The sequence below is a fragment of the Emydura macquarii genome, unplaced genomic scaffold, assembly GCF_026122565.2.
Source record: "Emydura macquarii macquarii isolate MOO-44397 ecotype Brisbane River unplaced genomic scaffold, CSIRO-AGI_Emac_v2 contig_1551, whole genome shotgun sequence".
NCBI classification, from domain to species: Eukaryota; Metazoa; Chordata; order Testudines; family Chelidae; genus Emydura; species Emydura macquarii.
Window position 1 is genome coordinate 6913586 of NW_027131688.1, and position 22592 is coordinate 6936177.

The window sequence follows — 22592 nt, forward strand, 5'->3', positions numbered from 1 at the left end:
GGGGCAGCTCCAGCTCACACAGGGGCCCCCGTCCTCCTGGATCCCTCATCAATCAGGCTGACCTGGCGCATTGGCCTCTCCCCACCGGCCCTGCGGGCTGTCCATTTCATGGTCTTGCTTCCTCAAAGATGGCCAACCAAAAAAGACCCACTGAGCTCCAGTAAGGGGCTACTAGTCCCCTTACATAAGGGAAATTGTCATTTGCCAATCAGTCTTTCTGCTTCACCAATTATCCAATTGAACAAAAGCACCTTCTCCTGCACTTTGCAACAATCCCTGTGATTTGTCACTAGTATGTAATGGGTCAAAAGCCTGTTTTTACAGAGCCTGATTAAAAACGCGGGATTAACTGCGTTAAACCTAGTTGGGTGGTCCACGGCCCACACAGGCCCACCTGTGGCTACGCCCCTGCTGTGTTTTAATCTGCCTAGAATCAAGGTAATTTTTTTTTTTTTAGCAATAATGAAGCAACATTATGAGTCTGGCAGTCAAAAACGCAAAAAAAATGAAGGTGAGGCAAGAAGACGAAGCTAAGCAAAAAGATAGTTTGTCATCTTATTTTAAAAAGCTTGAAATATTGAATAGTGGCCATACATCAGAAAGTATGGACGAGGAAATATCTGAATTATATGATCACTTGCCAAGTTGTGGGGATACCACGACGACTGCAAAAGTTCAACAAGTGGACTCTGAAGTGACAATGGAACTACAAAATATTGGTAATTTTGTTGAAGTGAGGGAAGAAACCTACCCTGGGGACGTTGCATTATGGCCAAAATCTGTTTCATTGGATATGATAAAATATTTCTTAGTAAGTAAACCAAAAAACATAATATGGAAAATTTGAGAGACAAGTATGAGGTTGGAGGACGAAAGCAATTTAGAGGTGTCTTCGTGAGTCCCATTTTCTGAAGATGAAGAAAAATGGGATGACAGAAATAAGAATTTGGTTGATTTTTTCGGAAACCACTCAGGCAGTCTACTGTTATGTTGGCAAATTATTCCGACCATGGTAAAGGAAAACAACCATTCGTCGACGGGCACTCTAATTGGAGAAATGTTGCAAGAGAGACTGCAAATCATGAAACTTCCAAAGCTCATATTAATGCTATGTGTAAGTTCATTCAAAAGTATAAATTATCTGGAAGAATTGATTATGTGTTATCGGCTCAGTTTGAAAAGGAGTGTTCTTATTGGAGGAAAGTGCTGAGACGTGTTATTGCCGCGGTCAAACTGCTGCCTTGAATATCTTAGTACATTTGACGATTTTCTCAAAGAACATTTGAAAAATTATCAGTGTTGTGGCTCAAGGAAGACCAACTTTTTCATGCACCAAGCCTATGATGAATTCATCACTATAATGGCAGAGCAGCTCAGAAACCAAGTCACTGATGAAGCAAAGGATGTCAAGTACTATTCCATAATAGTCGATTCAACACCTGATGTGAGTCATGTAGACCAATTAACATTCATTTTAAGCTATATGACCGGCAATGATGAAGTTGTAGAACAATTTCTTTGTTTTGTCCCGCTAACATCCCACACTTCTGAATGTCTAATGACAACTGTTTTGGAAATCATTGCAAATTTAGGTTTGGACATAAAAAATTGTCATAGGCAGAGCTTTGATAAATATGGCAGGAAAATATTCAGGTCTACAGACAAGACTAAACAAATGCAAGCCCTTCTGCTTTATTCATACCATGTTCCAGCCATTCCTTAAATTTAATCTGCAACGCTGCAGCTGAATCTTGTGAGGGAGCTATACATTTTTTGACTTCGTTCAAAACGTGTCTGCCTTTTTTTCAGTTTCCACAGGGCTCCACAAACTCTAAATCCACCACTTACCCATGCTAGCTAGATAAAAGTTAGTGTGGGGAATGCCTGCCTGGGCTACAGTCATACTGCTCTTGCTGCGTCGACAAACTTTGCAGAACGTTGAGGTCTGAAGTAGCCAGATCCCTACATTCACCACAGACTGTAATGTTCTTAGTTTGTTAGTAATGTTCTTAGTCAATTTTGTCTCACTTTCTTTCTCTCCAAAAACAATGCTTTATGGAGAGAGACTAAGAAGGAAAGAGGTCTCTCTCTAATTTTTATTTTAAGCAACAGACATTTTTTTCTGCATCTTTAATAAATATAATTCCAGCTATCGACCTGTTAATTGATCTGTGCAAGAGCAAACCTAGCATTTCTGCAGGGCCATTTTGTGGCTTCTGCCTCTCCAAACCCCAGTCACATACTCTGTAACTTAGGTTCGTGCTGTGTAAATCGGATCTTGAATGCAGGTTGTGCCTTGAAAATTAGTTTTTGAAATGACTGTAACTTGACTGCATTAGCATTTATTTATTCATTGAACAGAAACTTTTGATGCCTCAATAAAGATTACAGAACCCAGCGATTTCATATTTCTCCTCTCCTCCTACATATCTCTAATTAAAAGTCAGCTTGGAAAGATGCCCAGTCAAGGAAGCTGGGGGGAAAAAAAAGCAAAGCTGTAAATTTCCCATAAAATGAAACTAAATGTGGCTGAAATTAGGGATCTTATTCCCTTTGTGCTGGTTAGCAAACTTCCTTTTTATTCTGCAGAATATGTGCCTAGCTATTGTTCTATCCAGACCATGACATTCTAAGTAGAACAGGAAGTACTAGAATAATGGGCGGTGTTGTTCAATCTAGAGCATCAAATTGCCATTAAATATATAGTATTGTATGCAAATTTTGTGTGTGTGTGTGTGTGGGGTTTCATCTGTGGAACAACTAATTACAGAGTGAGCGTCTCCCCTGTGCAGATGCCCAGCACCATGGTCCCCATCGCACAGGGGAGCATTTCACCCAAAATAATCACGAATCCAGGACTCACAGAAGTTGCCACTGGAGCTGAGTAATTCACAGTGATTAATTATAAAGTAAACATAGCCTCTTTTTATTCACTGAATAGCAGCAGACATCTCACAATTTGCTTGAATTTATCATTGTTTTCAAATCTGATGAACCAGTAGCTTTTGATGAACGAGCATTTTACATATTGTATTTGATATTTCTATGGCATGATGTTGAATGTTGAGAATTCAGGCAGTGTTGCTTAGTTGTGATTGGTGATGCAAGTCGCATGATATTTTCTTCTGGTCCTTGATTGGATGAGCATGTAAGCACTTCTGCCATGAATATTTTGCACGTGCTTTGAAATTCATTTCTTCCCCATCTGTTTTGCCAGTGAAAGTTGAAGGCTTGAATATTTGTGGGCAGCAGGCATAAAGTCGGTGTGAACATGGCAAAGTTTTTATTTATCTGTGCAAAGAGATATCGGTAAAATTATTTTTGTATTATTCACCCAGCTCCAGTTGTCGTTTTTCTTGTGGAAGACGAGGCAAAAGTAAAACAATATAGGGCCTGATCCAAAGTCCAGGGAAGTCAGAGTGTCTGGATCAAGCCCCTACCGGACAGCAGAGCACTGATGAGCCCCCTATTTCTGTTTCCCCATTGTGTTTTTTAGTCTCTCATATTCCTTGTTCGTGACTGGAGTTTCCCCTATGAATTTTCCTATGGAGCTGATGGTGGTTCAAAATTTTTGGAAAAACGTCTTAAGGTTTGTTCTACATTTCCGGATGCTGTTTGGCATGAACTTGCATGAATTAGTTCTGAGCTGACCTGGCTAGATGAGATGAGTGAGTTTGGTGGAGATGGGTTCAAGAACAATTTAGAAAACCCTCATTCATCTTGTAACCCAGGGAAGCTGCTGTTCTCCACATCATAGGTGTTAGGAGCAATAATTAAAATCCATGTAGAACTATACAGAGCTAGTCTGTTCCACCACAGAGATTTCTGGGTAACCTGCATTTTAGGTGGGAAATAAAGGATAACTACATGATCAGAAAGAATGTTTCATTAATAGTTAGTTATATAATAAAATATACAAGAGAGGGCTCTATGAGAAGGAATCAGGAAATGGTTTGGTAATGGAAATAAATGTCCACATAAAATGTAAACATGCTAACTTCATGCCAATCTCTCCTAGGTCTCAGGAAATCAACACGAAGAACTGCAGAACGTCAGAAAACACATCCATTCCTGTTTCACAAACATCTCCTGCTTTCTGTTACCTCATCCTGGCTTGAAAGTAGCCACCAACCCCAATTTTGATGGAAAACTAAAAGGTTTGATGGAAAATGAAACAATATAGTTTGATATTTAATCATTTACATTTGCAACTGAATGATTGCTTTATTTATAAACATTGTCAGAAGAGCCTATTCTCTCCTGAAGCCCTTTCCAAATATTTTCAGTAAAACACCTGTGGAAAGAAGGGTTAAACATATATAGCCCCTTCTGAATTCAACCAACAAGCTATTCATGCCTGTACACGTTGGTGATTTTGACCTGACAAAGGGATGTGTTAGGAGCTGCTAACCAGGTATAGAAGGATAAAGTTCTAGGCAGATGGCTGAGAACAAAGTGATACCAAAGGAAGTGAGGCTGAGGTTTGAATTTTTAGATGCACCATTTTGCACCTATGTTTAATTGATACTTTTTGCTGGTAATTCAATTCCGGCACAAAGTTGTGGATGCAGCTCATTATGGGGGTAAGACTGTGCTGGTGAAAAATGGAAGCCCAGTGAAAAATAGGTCCTTAAAACTGAGATTTAGGTGTATAAAGTTTTCCAAAGCAATATTTAGTCTTTTTGAGTGAGCTGATTAATGGTTTCCTTGGAGGAAAATCTTAGTAGCTCAAGGGCCTTGGATTGCATTTCTGTTCCAATGGATTCGTAGGGTGTGGATTTTTAAATTAACTTTATTTGTGGTTGCATAGCATTTTCTCTGCTGGTCATTTAATCCATAGTTATGTGCTTCCCGAAAGCTCTTAGCAGGAAGGAAAATGTTCCCTTTAGCATCAAACTAAACAATCAGACAAAAGAACTTGCTTTTTGGCAAGTGTGTGCTCCGGCACTTGCTAAGCGGATGGTCCATCTTGTTCGTCTGATAAAATGTGTGCGCGAAATAGGAACCAGTTCAAAGAAAAGGGATCGATAAGTTAGTCAGTCGCTCATGGTAATTATCCTCTATAGAGTTCATTCCTTTGTTCCAAGCATAGCTTTAGGAGACCGCTAGAACTCGATGACTGCTTTCAAAGGAACTGGTTGGTTTATGGAGTCTCATCCTACCACTTCCCTCAAAGCAGCCCAATGCTGCCTCTGCTCTCTCAGAATTGAATCAGATGAAAATATATCACTATTGTTACCCTCTGCCTGCCTAGGCTGTACCATTCGCTTTCCCTTTCCAGTTTCCAGCCATTTCACAGAAATTATATTTTAGACATTTTTGTAAGTCAAGATGACTTAGTCCTGCAGTTCTGGGTGATTTAGTCTGACTTGGTCACAATGGGGAGGCATCCCACTGAATTCCAGCGATGCTGGCGGTTTCAGGCAAGATGTTCTTCGTACCAACAAGAGGCAGTGAATCTAGATCAACCTATTTACCATTGTGGGCCGCATATGCGGCACTTTGTCTTACGTGGGCCGCATCCACACAATATATATACTTCCCGTATGGTCCTGAGGATGTCACGCGGGCTGCAGCTGTGCTGACTGGGTCACGGGTTGAGAACCACTGATGGGGATAGTCTCTCCTTTTTGGAAAGTGCTGTGATAGAACCTGTCATGGTAGGAGAAGGAAGGAAGACAGCTTTACTCAAAATATTGCAGACACAGAGTGATCTGGATATCAGGGTATGGAATTGTGTAGTAAAAACACCACCACCATCTCCAAATACACGTTCCCAGAGCTCAGAAACCAAGAAAACATATTGTGTGTTCCAGGTCTGATGGGTACACATAGGAAAGCCACCTGCTAAACCGCTAGCCCTTTCAGATTTGTTGTGCTAGAACAGCACTTCCGGAGCAGTGTTTTGAGCTGCAGTAGCATCTGTTTATTTAGTAGATGTTATGGTGTCTCTAGGCATTCCTCTGTTTCTATATTTCGACTGGCCAAGACAATACTTTGGAAGGGTCAGCGATAAAGATCAGCAGTGACATGCATGCAGCATTCATAATAAAAGATTACCCAAAGGGCAAATTGAACTCCACTGAACTGTTTGCAAAGAGACGCCTTCCTACAGGTGTCTTACCTGAACACCTTACTGCTTCTCAATACAGCAAAGAAAGTTACAGCCTTAGCAAGGACACACTGGAGCCAATTGGCACAGTAGGTAACTCTTTGATGCCAGGACCCTGGATTTTTTAATGTGATGCACTAATGCCAAGTCACTAATACACATACAAGAGCTTTCAGTCTGCAGGTTCTAATAGTGCATATGAATATTTCAGTGTACAGCACCCCTAAAGGACTAAGAGCTCAGTGTAAGAGATCTCGTCAATGGAGTGCAGTAAAAAGCAGGGATGAACAATTCTTATTCTCTTAAACCTGGAGGCCAAAAGTTTTCAGGTCCTGATGTGATTTTTTCAAACAGGAGCGCCAAAGGAGAGAGGAAAGAGCGCAGTAATTCCATGCACACGTTGTTTTTGCACACACTCCTGGGGCACTGGTTGAGCAAAGCATGTAACTCACCGTGTTTCAAGTCTGTGGCCTGGCCTAGGGATTAGCATCAGGTGCAGGCTGAGGGGCCAGGAGCCAGTTCTCGGGAATCAGGCTGGGTTGGATGCCAGGAGATCAGAATTGAAAGACAAACTGAAGGGCAGGAACCAGGAGGCAGTTACCAAGTCAGGAAGAGGTAAGCACCAGACCAGCTGTCCATGGCAGCATGAAACCCAGTTGTACAACAACTTCCTGTTTCCTCCTCTGGCTTAAATAGGGGCTGTGGCCTAATCAGGAGCATTGGAGCTCTCCCAATCACAGCATAGGGATGGGGCTTATGCCCTGGTTCGGCTTCATGGACCCCGCTCCCAGGTGCTGTCTGTGAGCTGCCAGGCAGAGGACTGGAATGTGATGACTCCCACACGGACCCACGTTCGAAACCCACAGGGCCTGACACCATGCGACAAAGCACTCAAATCCACTGTTACCAATTCTGGAGGCATCCCCTGCTCGATCACGCACTGGCAGCTTTGCGCCTGCAGATGGATGTGGGTGCAAGCTAGGAGACTGCTTGGAAAATGAGTCATAACTGCATACCGTGCTTTAGTTAAGTAGCACTAATGAGCTAATGCATCTGAGTACAGACCTCATTATATCACAAGGCAGCTCGCTTACATTGTGGCTAGAGTTATCTGGCACGGTTTCATGCGTGTGTATTGAAGCGCCGCCGATATGGCTCTGACACTGGGTTTGTTTACAGAAATCGATGACGAGTTCATCAAGAACTTGAAGGTGTTGATTCCTTGGCTTCTTAGCCCCGAGAGCCTAGACGTTAAGGAGATCAATGGAAATAACATCACCTGCCGAGGCCTGGTGGAGTACTTCAAGGTAATGTCTCCGAAGCCATGAGAAATCAGCGTTATTCAGAGGGGAAGCGTTTGCATTTTTTCCCCCTGATTTTTTTCCCTGATTTTCTCCTAAAGTGAGAAATAAAGGCAGGGCTGGGATACGCAGGCTGGGGAATGTGCACTTCTTTCTAGCCAAGGTATTTATATGGTGCCCATCACCATAGTGTCTGAATAGCCTCACGACTCCCCTGTGAGACATGTGGTGCTCTTAGCCCCATTGTACAGATGGGGAAGCTGTAGCACAGAGAGACTAAGGGCGACTTTACACTTCAAGTCTGTGTCACTGCTGCTCAGCACAAAATGAACCGTTTACTGCTGGGAGCCGGATAGCGAAGTCCCATCTGTGCCTTTTAAAAATCTCCTTAATGGTGCTGCGTAAGACGTGGGTGGGTGTTGCACAAACACAACATCAAAGGTGACCGTCTGGCTGTCTGTCTTGTTTCCTAGGCATATATAAAGATCTATCAAGGAGAAGAACTGCCACATCCAAAATCAATGTTGCAGGTATTTATGCTGGATGTTGTTGGCTGGCCGGAGCTTGTCTACAGTGATTCGCATCGATTTTCAGTTAGGCTGTTATCTGAGACGCTAGGCGAAAGGAGGGCGTTGAGTCTGTTCTGTGGTGCTCTAAGACGCTCATCGAAGAATGTCCTGGTTGGACGTCTTTTGCAGCTACTTGGGGGAAAGTTTTCAAAAGCACCCAAGTGACTTAGGGGCCTGATGCCCATTTTCAGAAGTGACTTAGGCACCCCATAGTATTTTTCACAAGACAGAGGCAATTGCTGTTTACCTAGGGGCCGGTTATTTCCAGTGGTTTCTTAACATTTCCCATAGATGCAAGGAGGGGGTTTTACAGCCTCTGGCTTTGGATTCGTCCAGGAATCACCTCCTTGTTTGCTACTAGCTACATTCAAAGTGCATCTGTAAATCCCACTATGGCTTGGGCTCTGCCTTCTTGAGATGCCACCTCTTTGTCCCAGCACCAGTGGCAATTAAGATCACCCAGATTTTAAAAGGCTGGTGTCTAGAAGCAGCGGCTATTGACTGGCATTTGCTCTCTGTCTGTTGCCCTTCAGGGTATGGTGTTAGGCTCATCTATTCACTCAGGCTTTTGCGGGAAGAGGCAGAAGTGACTGTAAACACAGGGCTGAACGAAGGGCCTGGGGTTGAGTTGTTACTAGGGGGAGGGGAAGGTCCATTTAATTCATACTAAAGCGCTGTCAAGCTGTTTATTGTTTTTAGTTTTTGTACTTTAGCCCTTCCTATACCCCTGTGTATACAGGGGTATGTGTGCATGCACCCACCCACCCACCCATGCAGGAAGAGGGATACTGATTTGTAATTAACATGGCCTGATTCTCTCCCACCTGCCACACCATCTGCTTGATCTGAAAGTTGCATCATGTTTTGCCCCCGGTTACAGGCCACAGCTGAGGCGAACAATTTAGCAGCGGTTGCCACTGCCAAGGACACCTACAATAAAAGAATGGAAGAGGTGAGGTAACAGCTCTTATTTCCACGGACATTAAACGGTCTTTCAAAGCAACGAGGCTGCACATGGTCTCGCTTTACAAGGCAGTTTACGGAGAAGCCGCTGTGTCTGGCAATGATTTGATATTGCTCCAAAGAGTCTCAATAAACTTGGTAGGAATTTTAGTTTTAAGTATCTCAGTGAGCTAAGATGTTAAATGAAAGGTCCCAGTCAGACATTCAGGGCTCTCTTCTTCTACTCCTGCGTGCAAAAAGGAGCTTTTCCAGCCAGTAATGTGAGACAGCAACTGTCTCCGTAAAAACGCGAATGGATTTGAGATCTTTGAGATCTGCCGCTGAAAAGCGCTGTGTAAGAGCTAAGTGGTTGTATTATTTCATTATTTGTTTATTGCAGAAAAGTATCTGTAGACCCCAGGGCAAGAGGTTTAAAAGCAAAAATAGGTGCGCACCGAATGGCTGGCAGTGGAAGAGGATGTGAATCAAGCATAAGCTGTTGGAGTGTTGCCTTCCTGAGTCTGCAGAGAGCATGAACCAATAGTTCTGAAAGGAGCACATTGCCCCACCACCAGTTCATCTCAAGGAGATGGTCTTTCTGAAGGTGAAAAAATTGTTAATGGGAAAATCCAGCTCACCTGTTAGCCCTAGTGCTGGATTATGGTAGTCTGGGCACTCCCTGACAACAGAGGGCTGTGTATTGGAGCCCCATCCCAGCAAAGCCGTGAAGAAGGGGTGGCAGCAGCAAGGATCCGTCCATTCCCCCGTCCACTGAGAGCTCTGCTGTGGCAGTGTTGGCTGGGGCCACCTGAGAACAGCGGGTTTCAAAGTTAACCCACTGAGTGGGGCGGTTCAGACCTCTCAGAGCCATTGATTCAGGCTGTCTGCAGACGCAGGCGGTCCTCACGCTATCGGTTACACGTGGGCCTCGTTTCAAGATTTTCTTTACAGCCATGAGGGCTAGAAGTGTATATTTCTTGAACAGTGAAAGTTTAGAATCCAGTATCAGCATGTGACTCTAGGCGCTCTAGGACCCTGGTGGCAATAACGCCTGTGTCTTAATCCGGTCCTTGTTAATTTCTGAATCCTCAGCCGTCCCCCACCCTTCGCCAGGTGCCAAGAACCCAGCCTGCCTCCCTGCAGCTGCCAAAGCCTCCAGCTTCCCCACCCACTCCTAGGGTGCCGTCGTACGGTTTTCAGTACAAAAAAGATTGCAGCACGCTGAACACATGGAAGTCGACGAGATCGTCACCGTGTAGGCTGCTGCACGGAACGGGCTGTTCAATTCTGTGTCTAAATCACTAACCGCTTCCCCGTTCGGAATGTGAAAGAGGCTCCTGCAGAATTTCTAGGGGCGTTCCGGCGTGCCCCAGAATCTAGGGACCTTGCTGCTTAGTGTAGGTCCAATTCGCTGGGCCTTGCCATGTAGTTAACAATTGCCGGCCAAGTTCAATCAAGGAGCTTGCAAAATCTCCCATTCTGTGCTCTCCAGGTTCGCAGCCTGCTCAGGCACCCGTCCAACTTCGTTAGCAGCTTTTAAAATCGTCTTGAAAGGTTGGCAGAGAAGCTTTTGCCTGCCAAGCTTTTCATGCCAAGACTTCGGTTCACTGGGCTCAGAGTCCTGTGCGACTGCTGATCACACTGATAACACCAAGAGCAATGCAAGACCCTAGATTCCCTGCACTGCTGTGGGTGGTAACTATATCACCCAGCAATTCTGGCTAGGGAAACAGAATCTTGAGCTCCGGACTTGTCAGGTAAGTGGAGGAGGAGTTGTTTTCCAAAGATTTTTGGTGCCGAATCTTGCAAACTCTCACTAAGGAGTGTAGTGATCACTGCCAAAGAATACTTCCACCGGAGCACTAGATCTGTTTATCCTCATATGTGACCTGCACTGTGGGTGCACCAGCCTGGGGGGCTACAGTCACTGTGCGCTATCTGAAATAACTGTGAATAACTGATCTGTTATCTCTAAATAGGTTTGTGGGGGTGACAAGCCGTTTCTTGCACCCAGTGATCTGCAGAGCAAACACCTGGAGCTCAAGGAGGAAGCCGTGAAGCTGTTTCGAGGGGTTAAGAAGATGGGTGGGGAGGAGTTCAGTCGCCGCTACCTACAACAGCTGGAGAACGAAATAGACGAGCTCTATATACAATACATTAAGCACAATGACAGCAAGAACATATTCCACGCTGCACGTACCCCTGCAACACTGTTTGTGGTCATCTTCATTACATACGTGATCGCCGGAGTGACCGGATTCATTGGGTTGGATGTCATTGCCAGTCTATGCAACATGATCATGGGGTTGACCCTGATCACTCTGTGCACCTGGGCATATATCAGATACTCTGGGGAATACAGAGAACTGGGAGCCGTAATAGACCAAGTGGCTGCAGCTTTATGGGACCAGGTAAGATCAGTCGCTTTTGATCAAAATGTACATTCTTTGACCTCGATTTGCTTTGGGATTCTCAACTCCTTTGAAATAGCTTTTAAATGAGTCGTCTGAGGTTAGCAGGGTCCCAGTCCTGTTATCAGGACAACCTGCATATATTCAGTCGCAGGATCTTGGCTTAAATTAGCTATACACTCATGCCCTAGAGAGTGGCTAAGCCTTAGCATTTCAGAGCAACATACATACCCCATTTTAACCCCTTTCCAGACAGTTTCTTTAGAATCAGAGTATGAGAATCATAGAAGATTAGGGTTGGGAGGGACCTCAGGAGGTCATCTAGTCCAACCCCCTGCTCAAAGCAGGATGGATCTCAGCTACATCATCCCAGCCAGGGCTTTGTCAGGCCGGGCCCTAAAAATCTAAGGATGGAGATTCCATCGCTTCCCTAGGTAACCCATTCCAGTGCTTCACCACCCTCCTAGGGAAAAAGCTTTTCCTAATAGCCAACCTAGACCTCCCCCACTGCAACTTGAGACCGTTGCTCCTTGTTCTATCATCTGCCACCACTGAGAACAGCTTAGCTCCATCCTCCCTGGAACCCCCTTTCAGGTAGTTAAAGGCTGCTATCAAATCCCCCCTCATTCTTCTCTTCTGCAGACTAAACAAGCCCAGTTCCCTCAGCCGCTCCTCATAAGTCACATGTCCCAGCCCCTTAATCATTTTTGTTGCCCTCCCCTGAACTCTCTCCAACTTGTCCACATCCTTCCTGTAGTGGGGGGTTGAAAACAACACAAAACTCCAGATGTGGCCTCACCAGTGCTGAATAGAGGGGAATAATCACTTCCCTCATAGCACTTAGCAGTGCTCCTACTAATGCAGCTTTACGCCTTCCGCCCCCTGACTGCAGCTGCCCTAAGTGCTGGTAAAGGCAAGGATGGCAGACTCCTTTTCCGTCTAGTTCATTGGGATGCTTGCAAGGGTGAGAATTCTGATGCCCAGCATGGGGCCCTGAACAGACCCCCCCGCCCTCTGATTAGAGCTCGTTTGAGTGAGGTAAGCTGGAGGGAACAGGGACCCAGAGCCAGCTGTCCTATTAAAAAAACACTCCAAACAAACCTCTCTTCCCCTGCTGCTCTGTGAAAGACCCACACAAACAGGTGCAATAACTGACTCCACACCATGGACACAGTGACACTGACTCCACACAAAGTGCTGTCACGGGCACAGCCTAAACAACTGGAAAACTCTTTCCCTGTAATTTGCAGCAGTAGTAACTGCAGGTGGCACTAGTCACCGCGGTAGGTAAAGACATGTCAGAGACGTGCGCTTTTATTTTAAGACCAGTGTCCTTGTAACTGATGCTTCCTCCTGATTGTGGCGGCTAAGGGTTGAAGTTACGGCAGGCCTGCCTCGGGGTATGTTAACGTAGAGATGACATTAGCATGTTCACATCTTTAAAAAAATCCATCCTTCCACCTCCTCTTCCTCCCTTGATTGAAGAAAGCCCACAACAAGCCATTACCTTCTCTGCTGGGTTGGTCGTGTCAATCTGTGTTCCCATCCCAGCGTGCTGGATTCTGTACTTCAGGGAAAAAGCTGCCCATCAGTGATTCGTTGCTGTTGCTTATAGAGGGGCAGGTACTGGTGGGCTGCTGGTATCCCTGGAACTAAACAAACAAAACAAAACAAAACCCCAACGTCTGCCAATAGTTTTAGTTTTTACAGCAAACTTACCCAAGTGCCAAAAAAACCGTTAACAGGTGTTTCAAATTGAAGTTCTAATAGATCCTTAAGTAGGATGATCAGGGCGTCACAGTCTATTCATTTTAACCACCCTGCCCCCACTTGAATTGAACAAAGAGGAAAAATTGGGGGGGAGGGGGAGATTCATCTACTGCAGGCCACCAGGTATGTGCTGTTAGTCATCATTTTGCACCCCGAGGGGGCCATATCATTGGGGCACACCAAGAGGGCGTTATTGTATCATTTTACTTTTGAAAGGGCAACAGGAGGTTAGCTAGGTTTATTTTTGAGGGGGACCCTGGCCATACAGGATACTCTTTTTCTGCTATGCTCTCTCTTTATCAACGCAGAACAAAGATGCTCCCTGCCCCAAATCGCCTCCAGTCTAATACAAAGCTGCAAGGGTTGGGTTGCAAAACTTGCAGAAGAAAGTTCATTGGTTTTGGAAATTTCCATTAGAGTTTAAAAAAAAGGGAAGATTTATAGCGGGTTTAGGGTTTGCAAACATTTTGTGTGTGTAAAGCAGCGAGAGCCCAATCCTCAGCTGGTGTAAATCAGCATTGCACCGGTAACTTCTGGCTAATGAAGCTACAGTAATTGACACCAGCTGAGATCTGGTCCTTACATTTGAGGCCACGTTGGATATGCCTATCCCTGTTATAAAAGACTGATGGTTTGTTGATGCCAACGGCTTCCTCGCATACAGAGCTGTTTTGCCTGTGAAAAGTGCTGGCCGTTAGTTGGCAGTAGAATGGCCCCATCAGAGTCGTTTCTCTCTTTGAGAACAACCTGAATCTTCATTGTCAAGATGATGTGCTGTTCCCACCTGGAGCCGCTCCGACAGGGCAAGTGGGCGCTTGATTCAGGCCCTGTGGTGGTGACCATAATGGAGGAGTGAAGGTGCGACGCCAACCTTCCTCGCCTACAAATTCTCCAAAAATCACCTTCCTCCCTCTCCTGCTCCCTGATGCCAGTGTAAACCGGGAGTTGCCACAGGGTCTGAGCGGCGTTAAACCAGTGTAAAATGCAGACAGGATCAGACTCGGGCCCCAAGGAAAGGGTGGCCAGCAAATCCTTCCCCTTTGTGCCTGAGCTTGGATTCAGAGTTCAGTGTGGAGCCGAAACTTGACCAAGTCGGTTCATGGTTATGGACCCAATTGGAACCGTGTCTGTAATCTAATTCGGGAACAACCCCCTTGCAACCAACTTGCCTGACGGGATTGTATTTGTAGAGTTGACTGAGCCTACCAACTTGTAGGATAGGCATGGAGCCCTTAGAGCCTGCAGCTAAGGGACCATGCTCCAACAGGGGGCCTGTCTGGAAGGCCAGGGTTACTGGATAAGGGCGATGTGAGGTTTTACCCTTCAGAAAACTGTTTAAGCTCATGTAACAAAGTGGCTGTGTCACTAAAGCTGAACGCTGTAACATTATACACAGAGATGCTATTTTTTTCCTTTTCCAACTGTCTTTCCCACAGGGAAGCACAAATGAGGTAAGTAGACTTGCCTTTTCAACACCTAGTCTGCACAGATTGCATGCTGCACCGCTTGCTCTTGCTGTAAAACTAACATTGCTAACGCGCACAGCCGGGGGCACCTTCACATTCACAGACATGCATTCCGGTGGGAACTGTTCTTTTAGGAGGTGTTATAGCACCTCGCAATTTTAAAGAGTTACTCAGCACAGTTGGGATTTGCAAAGGGACCAACGGATTTGCATCCCTTCTCACTGAATTCCCCAAGCAGTGTTGGGTGTCTAACTCCCTTAGGCACCTTTGAAAATCCCAGCCACCATTTGGACCTGTTAGAGAGTTAACCAACTAAGTCTCTGAGGAACAGAGCATACCAGTAGCATTAGACAGCAAGAAAAGCAATTCTGCATTACCAAAACATGCAAATAGAGGTCCCAGATGCTGCAATCAGATTCACACAGACAGTCCAACGGGGGGGCCTCTTGCATAGACACGAGTCTGGCAATATAGATCAAATCCCAGGCTCAGGGCTGAAAACATGAGGAAGAAGTTAGCTATCTAGGAGAAGAAATCCAGGCTAATACAGGAGGGAATTGTATTACTGGACATGTGACAGGAATGTTGTTCTTGTGCGAGGGAGATGTTTTGATCTAGTTCTTTTAATATGCTGGGTTAATTGTGCTGGAAGTTTTTGCTTACGCAAGCAATGTTTATTTTCTAACAGTCAAATCTTGCAAAACTCCCACTGAAGCTAGAGGCTGCTTCACCCGCACAAGGACCGCAGGATCTCATCTTACATTTCCCAGATACACCCATTGCAACTGTGTCTGGGCCACCCCCTATGTTAAAACAAGCTAAAATAGAGATTTTTCAAAGATACTTACATTTCGCCCCCTCCTTACCGCTTTAGGGCAAAGCCTGCTGCATTTTTAAATGGGAGCACATCAGCACACACTAGGGAGCGTTTAGCGCCCAGCAGCATGGGCGGCGTGGACAGTTAGCATGCAGCAGCGAGCGTGAGACAGATTTACCCCTCTGTTTGCTGCTCGCTAGTTGTATAGACAAGCCAGTTTACCTGGCTGTAAAATGGGAAAGCTGTTGATCTATTTTACAAAAGTGGTTTAACTGGAGCTAGTATTAGGATTAGACATGGCACATTTGAATCAGAGAATCAAAGGGCCGCACCAGGGTTTATTACATCTTTTTATTGCTCAAGCATATCAATCCTGAGGTGGCCCCTCAGTCGGTTCCGCTCCTAGAAAGCAGGTGCACTCCGATCTTTTGGAACTAATGTCTGCCACACATTAGGCTGCAAAAGCCCAGATCCGCCTCCAACCCTAAGAACCGGCTATTTACACATGGCCCTTGATTTTTACACAGAACTTCCCTTGGTGTTGGACAGGATGTGCTGCTTGCAACTGAATACACAATCAGACCCCCAGTTATTAGCTCATTGTGCCATCAAGCCCCCCCCGGGGGGCAGCATTTAAAAATGTACAGTAGGCGTTTTTTGTAAACAGAATTAAAAATCAATAGCTTCCACATGGCCCTCAAAAAATTTCTGCTCTGATGCCTTTAACCATCTGAATTCAGAGGATCTAAATTGAAATTATTTTCCTACATGCACATTTTTGCTCAGAAAGCTGGGCCGGTGGCATGCACGCCCTCGTGCCTGAAGACAGAACATGCTCTTAGTAATACAAGGGGCTCTCAGGAGTTTTCAATGACTCATCTCTGCCATGTAAAATTTAGTCTTGAAAAAATGATGATGGGGGGAGGGGGAAAGAACCTAAGCCCCCTCCCCAAGCAACTGTTTAAACAAGGGGGGGACTATTTTCAAACACCAAATGACTGATTTAAATTTAAGACCTTGTTTTGGTGGGCAGTGTATATTTTTATTGCAGGGGTGTAATACCCCTCAATCCTCTCTGTACAGAAGGGCATGGGCAGCGTGCTGGTCTGATGTACAGGGTGACAGTAACTTTGATAAAAAGAAAACTAACCCAGATGCACACTGAACTTACGAGGGTGCAGAAAGCGTGGTGGAAAAAACCCATCCTCATCCAAAGAAAATGCAATAAAGGAATGTAGAACTTTGGGCAGATACTGTCATCACAACTAGTTTTGATGAAGAGCTGGTATCTTCTCCTTCATGATCTATCTTCCGCAGAAACCAGCAAAAGGTTCTTTGGCTAGACAAGCCAGTTTTGTTTGTAAGACTTGTGCTGCAGCAACGCCCCATCCCCCCGGTATGATAAAGGGTGCATTTGTTCAAAGAAGCACTTTCTAGAAAAACCTGCATGTACCTTTGATGATCCACAAAAGCATGGCATGTTTTACAACTACTTATATTATCGTCACAGAAAATGCATGGAGATATTGAATGTTAAAATTTGCATGTTAAAAGTGAAACCTCTCCACGAGCCCACTCTTATGCCACAGGCCAGCATAGGACGTGACGCACGGTATCCCTAGATATGATTATATTCTGCCATACAATTAGAACAAAATATTTGGCAGGTGAGCAGCTTTTGAGTTATTGCTTAAGACATACGGAAGAACCAGTGCATCTGAAGCTTTCCATTGATGAATGGGAAGGACTTTCATTCTTGCACGTGTCATACAGAATCAAAGTAAAGTCTGTGTAACACATGGGCCAGGTGGTGTTTGTCTTGCCCTCTCAGGAAGGAACCGTGTATTGATTAGCTACTTGCTTCATGCAAATGGAACAGGTTCTTTAGCTCAACCAGTAGAGGCTTACATTACACATTTAGATCTGGAAGGCCTTGGTTTCCTCAGCACAGGTGATCCAACAAGCACATCATTAGAAGGTGTACTGGACCTAGTCCATTAGCTTAGCAGTAACAAATGTATGTACCTATTTCACCCCAGTGCCTGGACCATGGAAAGGAGGAGTTGTTACATTGATTTTTCGAGCCGGATTTCGTAAGTCACACTTAGCATATATGAAAATGATTACAAGAAATCAAGGGCTACAGTGTGACTTTTGAAGCTGCTACTATAATAGGAATAGAAATATAGAACTTGCTCTGTGAACTCGAGGATTTACGAATATTTGTCTTTTCTGTTTTGTAGGCTTTGTACAAACTTTATAGTGCAGCAGCAACTCACAGACATTTGTATCATCACGCATTCCCTGCACAGAACTCAGAATCGACTGAAAGTTCAGAAAAAAAGAAAATGTAAGCCAGATGTTTTCATGTCGGTGCATGAATGAAACGCACACACCTTCTCCTCAGTTAAATACTCTCCCTCGCTGTATTCATGTACAAGTTTCTGACGATCCTGAAATGGTGCAGGGAGAACAAAAAATAATTCACTTGTAAAGATGTTTTGATGTGTCTTTTAATTTTGACAACACGCTGTTCGATGGGAAGATGTAGGCATGTTTTTCATTTCATTAGATGTACATACTTTATTTTGCTGCAAGTCTATACAATGCTCTTAATTTTTAATATCAAGCGTAATTCTTGCCTGGTTTTGACTGATATATGAAATCTTACTTTCCACTTAAAATTTAGTATACAATATTATGAGGTCATTAATAAAATGATGTGGTAATACAAGTTTTCCGGATATAAATCCTAGCATTATTCAAAAACAACCACCCTCTTATATTGATCCCAGATATGCTTGTTCAAGTAAATATCACATAACCAAAGGCTTGATTAATCAACATTTTTCCTCATATCTGCCATGAACTACACAATTACATCACTTCAAAAAAAAAAAAAAAATTGTACTAACTTGCTTTGTCAGAAATTGTAAGGCCACTTCTTTTGCTATGGTATGTATAATGGTATTGTGAGGAAAGTATACTTTTTCCTTTCGTAACTTGAATGCACAAAAAGATGACTTTGTAAATGTCTTTGAGAAAGTTTCACTGTTTCTGTATATATTTTCATTTAGTGCATAGAAAGTGTGTTTGTAGTTCTATTTTATTGTCAGAGTATTAAAGTTTCCTTTTGGTTCCTATGAGGTTGATCATATAGTGAGCAATTAATTCATTAACTGGTATTTTCTTAGATCTTAACATTCATCTAGGTTTATTTTTCCATCATTTATTTATGAACACTGGGCTTTTCTTTAGAAGTAATCCCTCAAAAACGTTAGCTGCTGTTTTTAGAAATGCACACAGTGGAATTTGATTATACTGATCACTGAGGACTGCAGATTTGTCATGACATTTTTAAAAATAAAATCACAGAGCAGCCATGGCACATGTAGTAAAAGGTCTGGGTTTAGGGGGAAATGGTGTGTAAAGTTGCAGGTATGAAAACTCATCTATATACAACTCTTTAAAAATGGCATACTTAAGTCCCTCCTCAGTAGTCTACAAATGCAGAAAAGGAGGCACATGATTTTTTTTTTTGGTCTTAACTACATGAACTGATGTGACATTTTGTTCACATTGTTTTCAAATACTCTGGGCAAATAAAATTCCTGAAGATGGTTTGCACTTCCTGCCGCGCCAACATTTTCCAGGTCACCTTCTAAACACTCCTTTAGAGTTACATTGTTAAGGGCTTTTTAGTGGCAGCTTCGGTACACATACAGCCTCGATCAGCTTAAAAAGCTCTGTTCATCTATGAAGTCGTACCTGTTTTCAGCTCAAAGATCTGGCAGCTTGCGCTCTGTCCTCTTCAGATGTCAAGGCATCTACCTTTGTAGGATGCTGTCGCCACATGTTGATCACAGCTTGCTTGACAGCTGCAATCTGCCAGCAGACTGCATGTTGAACAAAATAATAAACCCCCTCTTTCATTGAAGATATTGTTTGGATATTGTGCCTGTCGCTGATATTTTATTCCTCCTCAACGCCGTACTCGTAGATTAAATCCTCTGCCTTTCCAATAGAGCAGCGTGCTTACACAGCTGCTGAGGAAGGCAGCTGACCTGTCAGACAAATCATTGTTTAAATGTTTCACAAATTATGTAAGTCACAAAACTATGAAAAGTACATAAGTCGTCATGTGAAACGCACTCAATTACAGTGGTTCCCAGACTTCTCAGTAAGGCAACCCACCAAGTACAGGCTGTCCACGCTCACGGACTGCAGCCCAGTAGGCCAGAGTTGTCTTGCCCCACGGAAGTGGCACTGCCCACCCCCAGCCAGCGGCGGCTGTTGCATGGTGTTGGTGTTGGGGCACTGTTTCACCAAAGCAGGCAGGCGCACCAACATTTTTATACAGATTCCTCTCCACCGCCTGTGACACATGCAGATTGCACTGTCAAGGTCGCAGAGGAGGCAAAGCAATGGAGGTTTCCTGTGGGCTGCTGGATTCACCCCCCAAGCCATGGATGCTGGTGACTGTGGAGTGTGCTAAAGTGTTGCGCTTTATCTGCTCCATGCAGACCCTGCTGGCAGCCTAGGTACCTTTTAGTTCATGCCAGCAGGGTCTGCACAGCCAGTTAGAGTGCAACACTTAAATCATACCCCACTGATCACTGGTGCAGACTCCGGAGCCCAAAGAGGAGGAGATCGACAGCTCGCTGTGAATGAGGGAGCAGAGGGATACAAAGGGAACCAAGGGGAGCTACTGAGATTTGGCTGGGGGGTGCCCTGCACTCCCTTACCTTTGGTGCATACCAACACCTCCTGCCCCTCCACCCAGGTGCTGGTGCCCTGTCACTCACTCCACTGTTTGGCACATGGTCAGAGTCCTGCACCTCCCCCGGGCTGGGTGTCTTCCCCGGCTGTTTCCTACCTGCTCCCCAATGGCCAGCTCAATCTCATGCGCCAAGGCGACTGCTACTGCCCCTCTCCAGGTCCTGCTCTGGCATCTGTCACCGCCCCAGAAATACAGCCAGGTCCCACTCCTGTCTCCGCAAGGTATTGTGAGGATAGAAAATAAACATCAGCCCTACAAATATTTCCACAGCAGGGAGTGCCCCCTGGTTTTGCTGCCACTGGGAGGGAAGGGGAGAGGTCCCAGCTGCTCCTGGTCTCTCCAGGGCAGTGGAAGGGGTCTCCTTCCTTCTCTTATGTCTGTGAAGAAAACCTTCCCGATGTGAAGCCAATGGAATGTTCTTTACCTAAGTCTGCAAACATGCTCAGGAGAAACAAACCACATCCATTCATCTCACCAGGAGGCAGCTGTTAGGCTTAAAAGCTTTAAACAACAGATTTTAAAATTCAGGGGTAAGTATGTATGCATCTGCTAAGCACAATTACTGCGCATGGCTTGTACAAGTTGGATACTGCACACAGCAGAGAGCAAGGTTTCCCACTGACTAACAGTTGTTATTCTGCCCAGGATCTTTGTACAAGCCTCCTGGTATCCGTGGGAGATCTACTGTGGATTGAGGATCGTGCACATAACCATAGTTTTTGTAGACCTGCCCCACAGATAATTAAAATGTAAACTGGTCCAATCCGCAGACTGAGTTTTATTCCTGAGTTAAAGATAAAAATTTCCCAAACTCCAGTTATTGTTCTAGATATCTTTGCCCTCTGATCAAAAAGTTTTCAAGGTTATGAAGATCTCATTGGAAGCAATTTTCTTTGATCTTTTAAAAAGGCAAAACATATTTTTTGCTATGTTTTGTTCAAATTTTAATCTATACAAATCAATGATATTCACACTTTCCTTATTTAAAACAAAAAATTGAAATTTATTGAATTGATGGGATTTACAGGAAATGTATTTTCTTGTTTGCAACAATATTTATTGCACTAAAAGGGAGCCATAAACAGCATCTCAGAGCAACTAAGGAACCACTGTACGATATCAGAAGGTTAAAATTTCATGTGTAAAGAAAATCTCGTTACAAGACAACGTTTTTGTAAAAAAAGGCATCCCTGATTTTATCATGGAGACTTATGGCTGATAAGTCAGATAGTTCTATTGCTTTCCAACATGGCTCTCCTTGCCTCATTGTAAACTGCAGTTAGCTCCACATTTAATTCCATGTGGAGCAGCTTGCAGGAGCCTAGTCTTTGGGTATATCTACACTAGAAATGCTACAGGAACACAGCTACAGCTGCGCCTCTGTAGCACAGACACTTACTATAGCAATGGAAGGGGTTCTCCCATCCGTGTAGATAATCCACCTCCCAGAGGTGTGGTCTTCTGTTGACCTAGTGCTGTCTACACTGGGAGTTAGGTCATCTTAACTATGTTTCTCAGGGGTATGATTTTTCACACCCCGGACCAACGCAGCTAGGTTGACCTACATTTTAACTGTAGACCAGCCCTTAGTCTTCAAAAAGCTGCAGGTAGCTTGCCCCATGACAAAGTTCTGGGCAGATTGCTGGCAAATCTAAAGTGATATGATGCATATAACATAGTAAAAATATAAGGCAACCTCATACTTCATTGTATCAATGAAGCATTTTGTTCTGATTGAAAAATCTCTGCTTCTGCACTATTTAGTAATATTACTGAGCACTACTGTAAAGTAAGGCTGTGTCTACACTAGCACTTATTCCAGCAAAACTTTTCTCGCTCATGGGGAGTGAAACACACACCCCTGAGTGACAAGTTTTGCCGGAATACCACTTGTCTGGACAGCGCTGTCGATGGGAGACACTCTGCCGCTCACATAGCTACCACCACTCCTTTAGTTGGTTTTATTATGTTGGCGGGAGAGCTCTCTCCCATCGACATAACTCAGCTATAAAAGCGCTTATGCCGGCAAAAGTTATGTCACTCAAGGGTGTGTTTTTTCACACCCATGAGCGACAAAAGATTTGCTGGCATAAGTGCTAGTGTAGACAAGACCTAAGTGTCAGAGTTCTGTACTTTAAAGTGGTAAATATCTTAGCTTAGATGGTGCCCAAAGAACAGACGCTCCTCGGAGACACACAGTGCATCTGAAGAGAAATAAACTGACGTATTAATGTGGATTTTAACAACACCGTTTTGTATCCATGACATTCCTTATAATTGCATCTATCACCATTTAAAAATATATAGACAGTTTCTTACTACAGCTATCTGCTAAAGGGAGATACCAGAATCAAGTATTTTTTCCTCCACACTGGATCTCAGAACAAACTAACTTTTTTGTATAGAAAAAGAATAACAAACATG

The 22592-nt window shown here is 44.2% G+C and overlaps 1 protein-coding gene across 2 annotated transcripts in view; it reads left to right on the forward strand.

The window, feature by feature from the left end:
• ATL1 (atlastin GTPase 1) overlaps positions 1–18531 on the forward strand; it is a 48504-nt gene extending 29973 nt beyond the window's left edge. Inside the window, exons 7-14 of one of the 2 annotated variants that reach the window (XM_067554746.1) lie at positions 3497–3589; positions 4019–4157; positions 7292–7419; positions 7887–7943; positions 8863–8934; positions 10904–11335; positions 14542–14556; positions 17632–18531. In XM_067554746.1, the coding sequence (XP_067410847.1) occupies positions 3497–3589; positions 4019–4157; positions 7292–7419; positions 7887–7943; positions 8863–8934; positions 10904–11335; positions 14542–14556; positions 17632–17742 (1047 nt within the window). In that variant the 3' untranslated portion in view covers positions 17743–18531. The remainder of the gene's footprint in view (positions 1–3496; positions 3590–4018; positions 4158–7291; positions 7420–7886; positions 7944–8862; positions 8935–10903; positions 11336–14541; positions 14557–17631) is intronic. The other variant, XM_067554747.1, reaches the window with a different exon arrangement.
• Positions 18532–22592: the final 4061 nt, after the last annotated feature.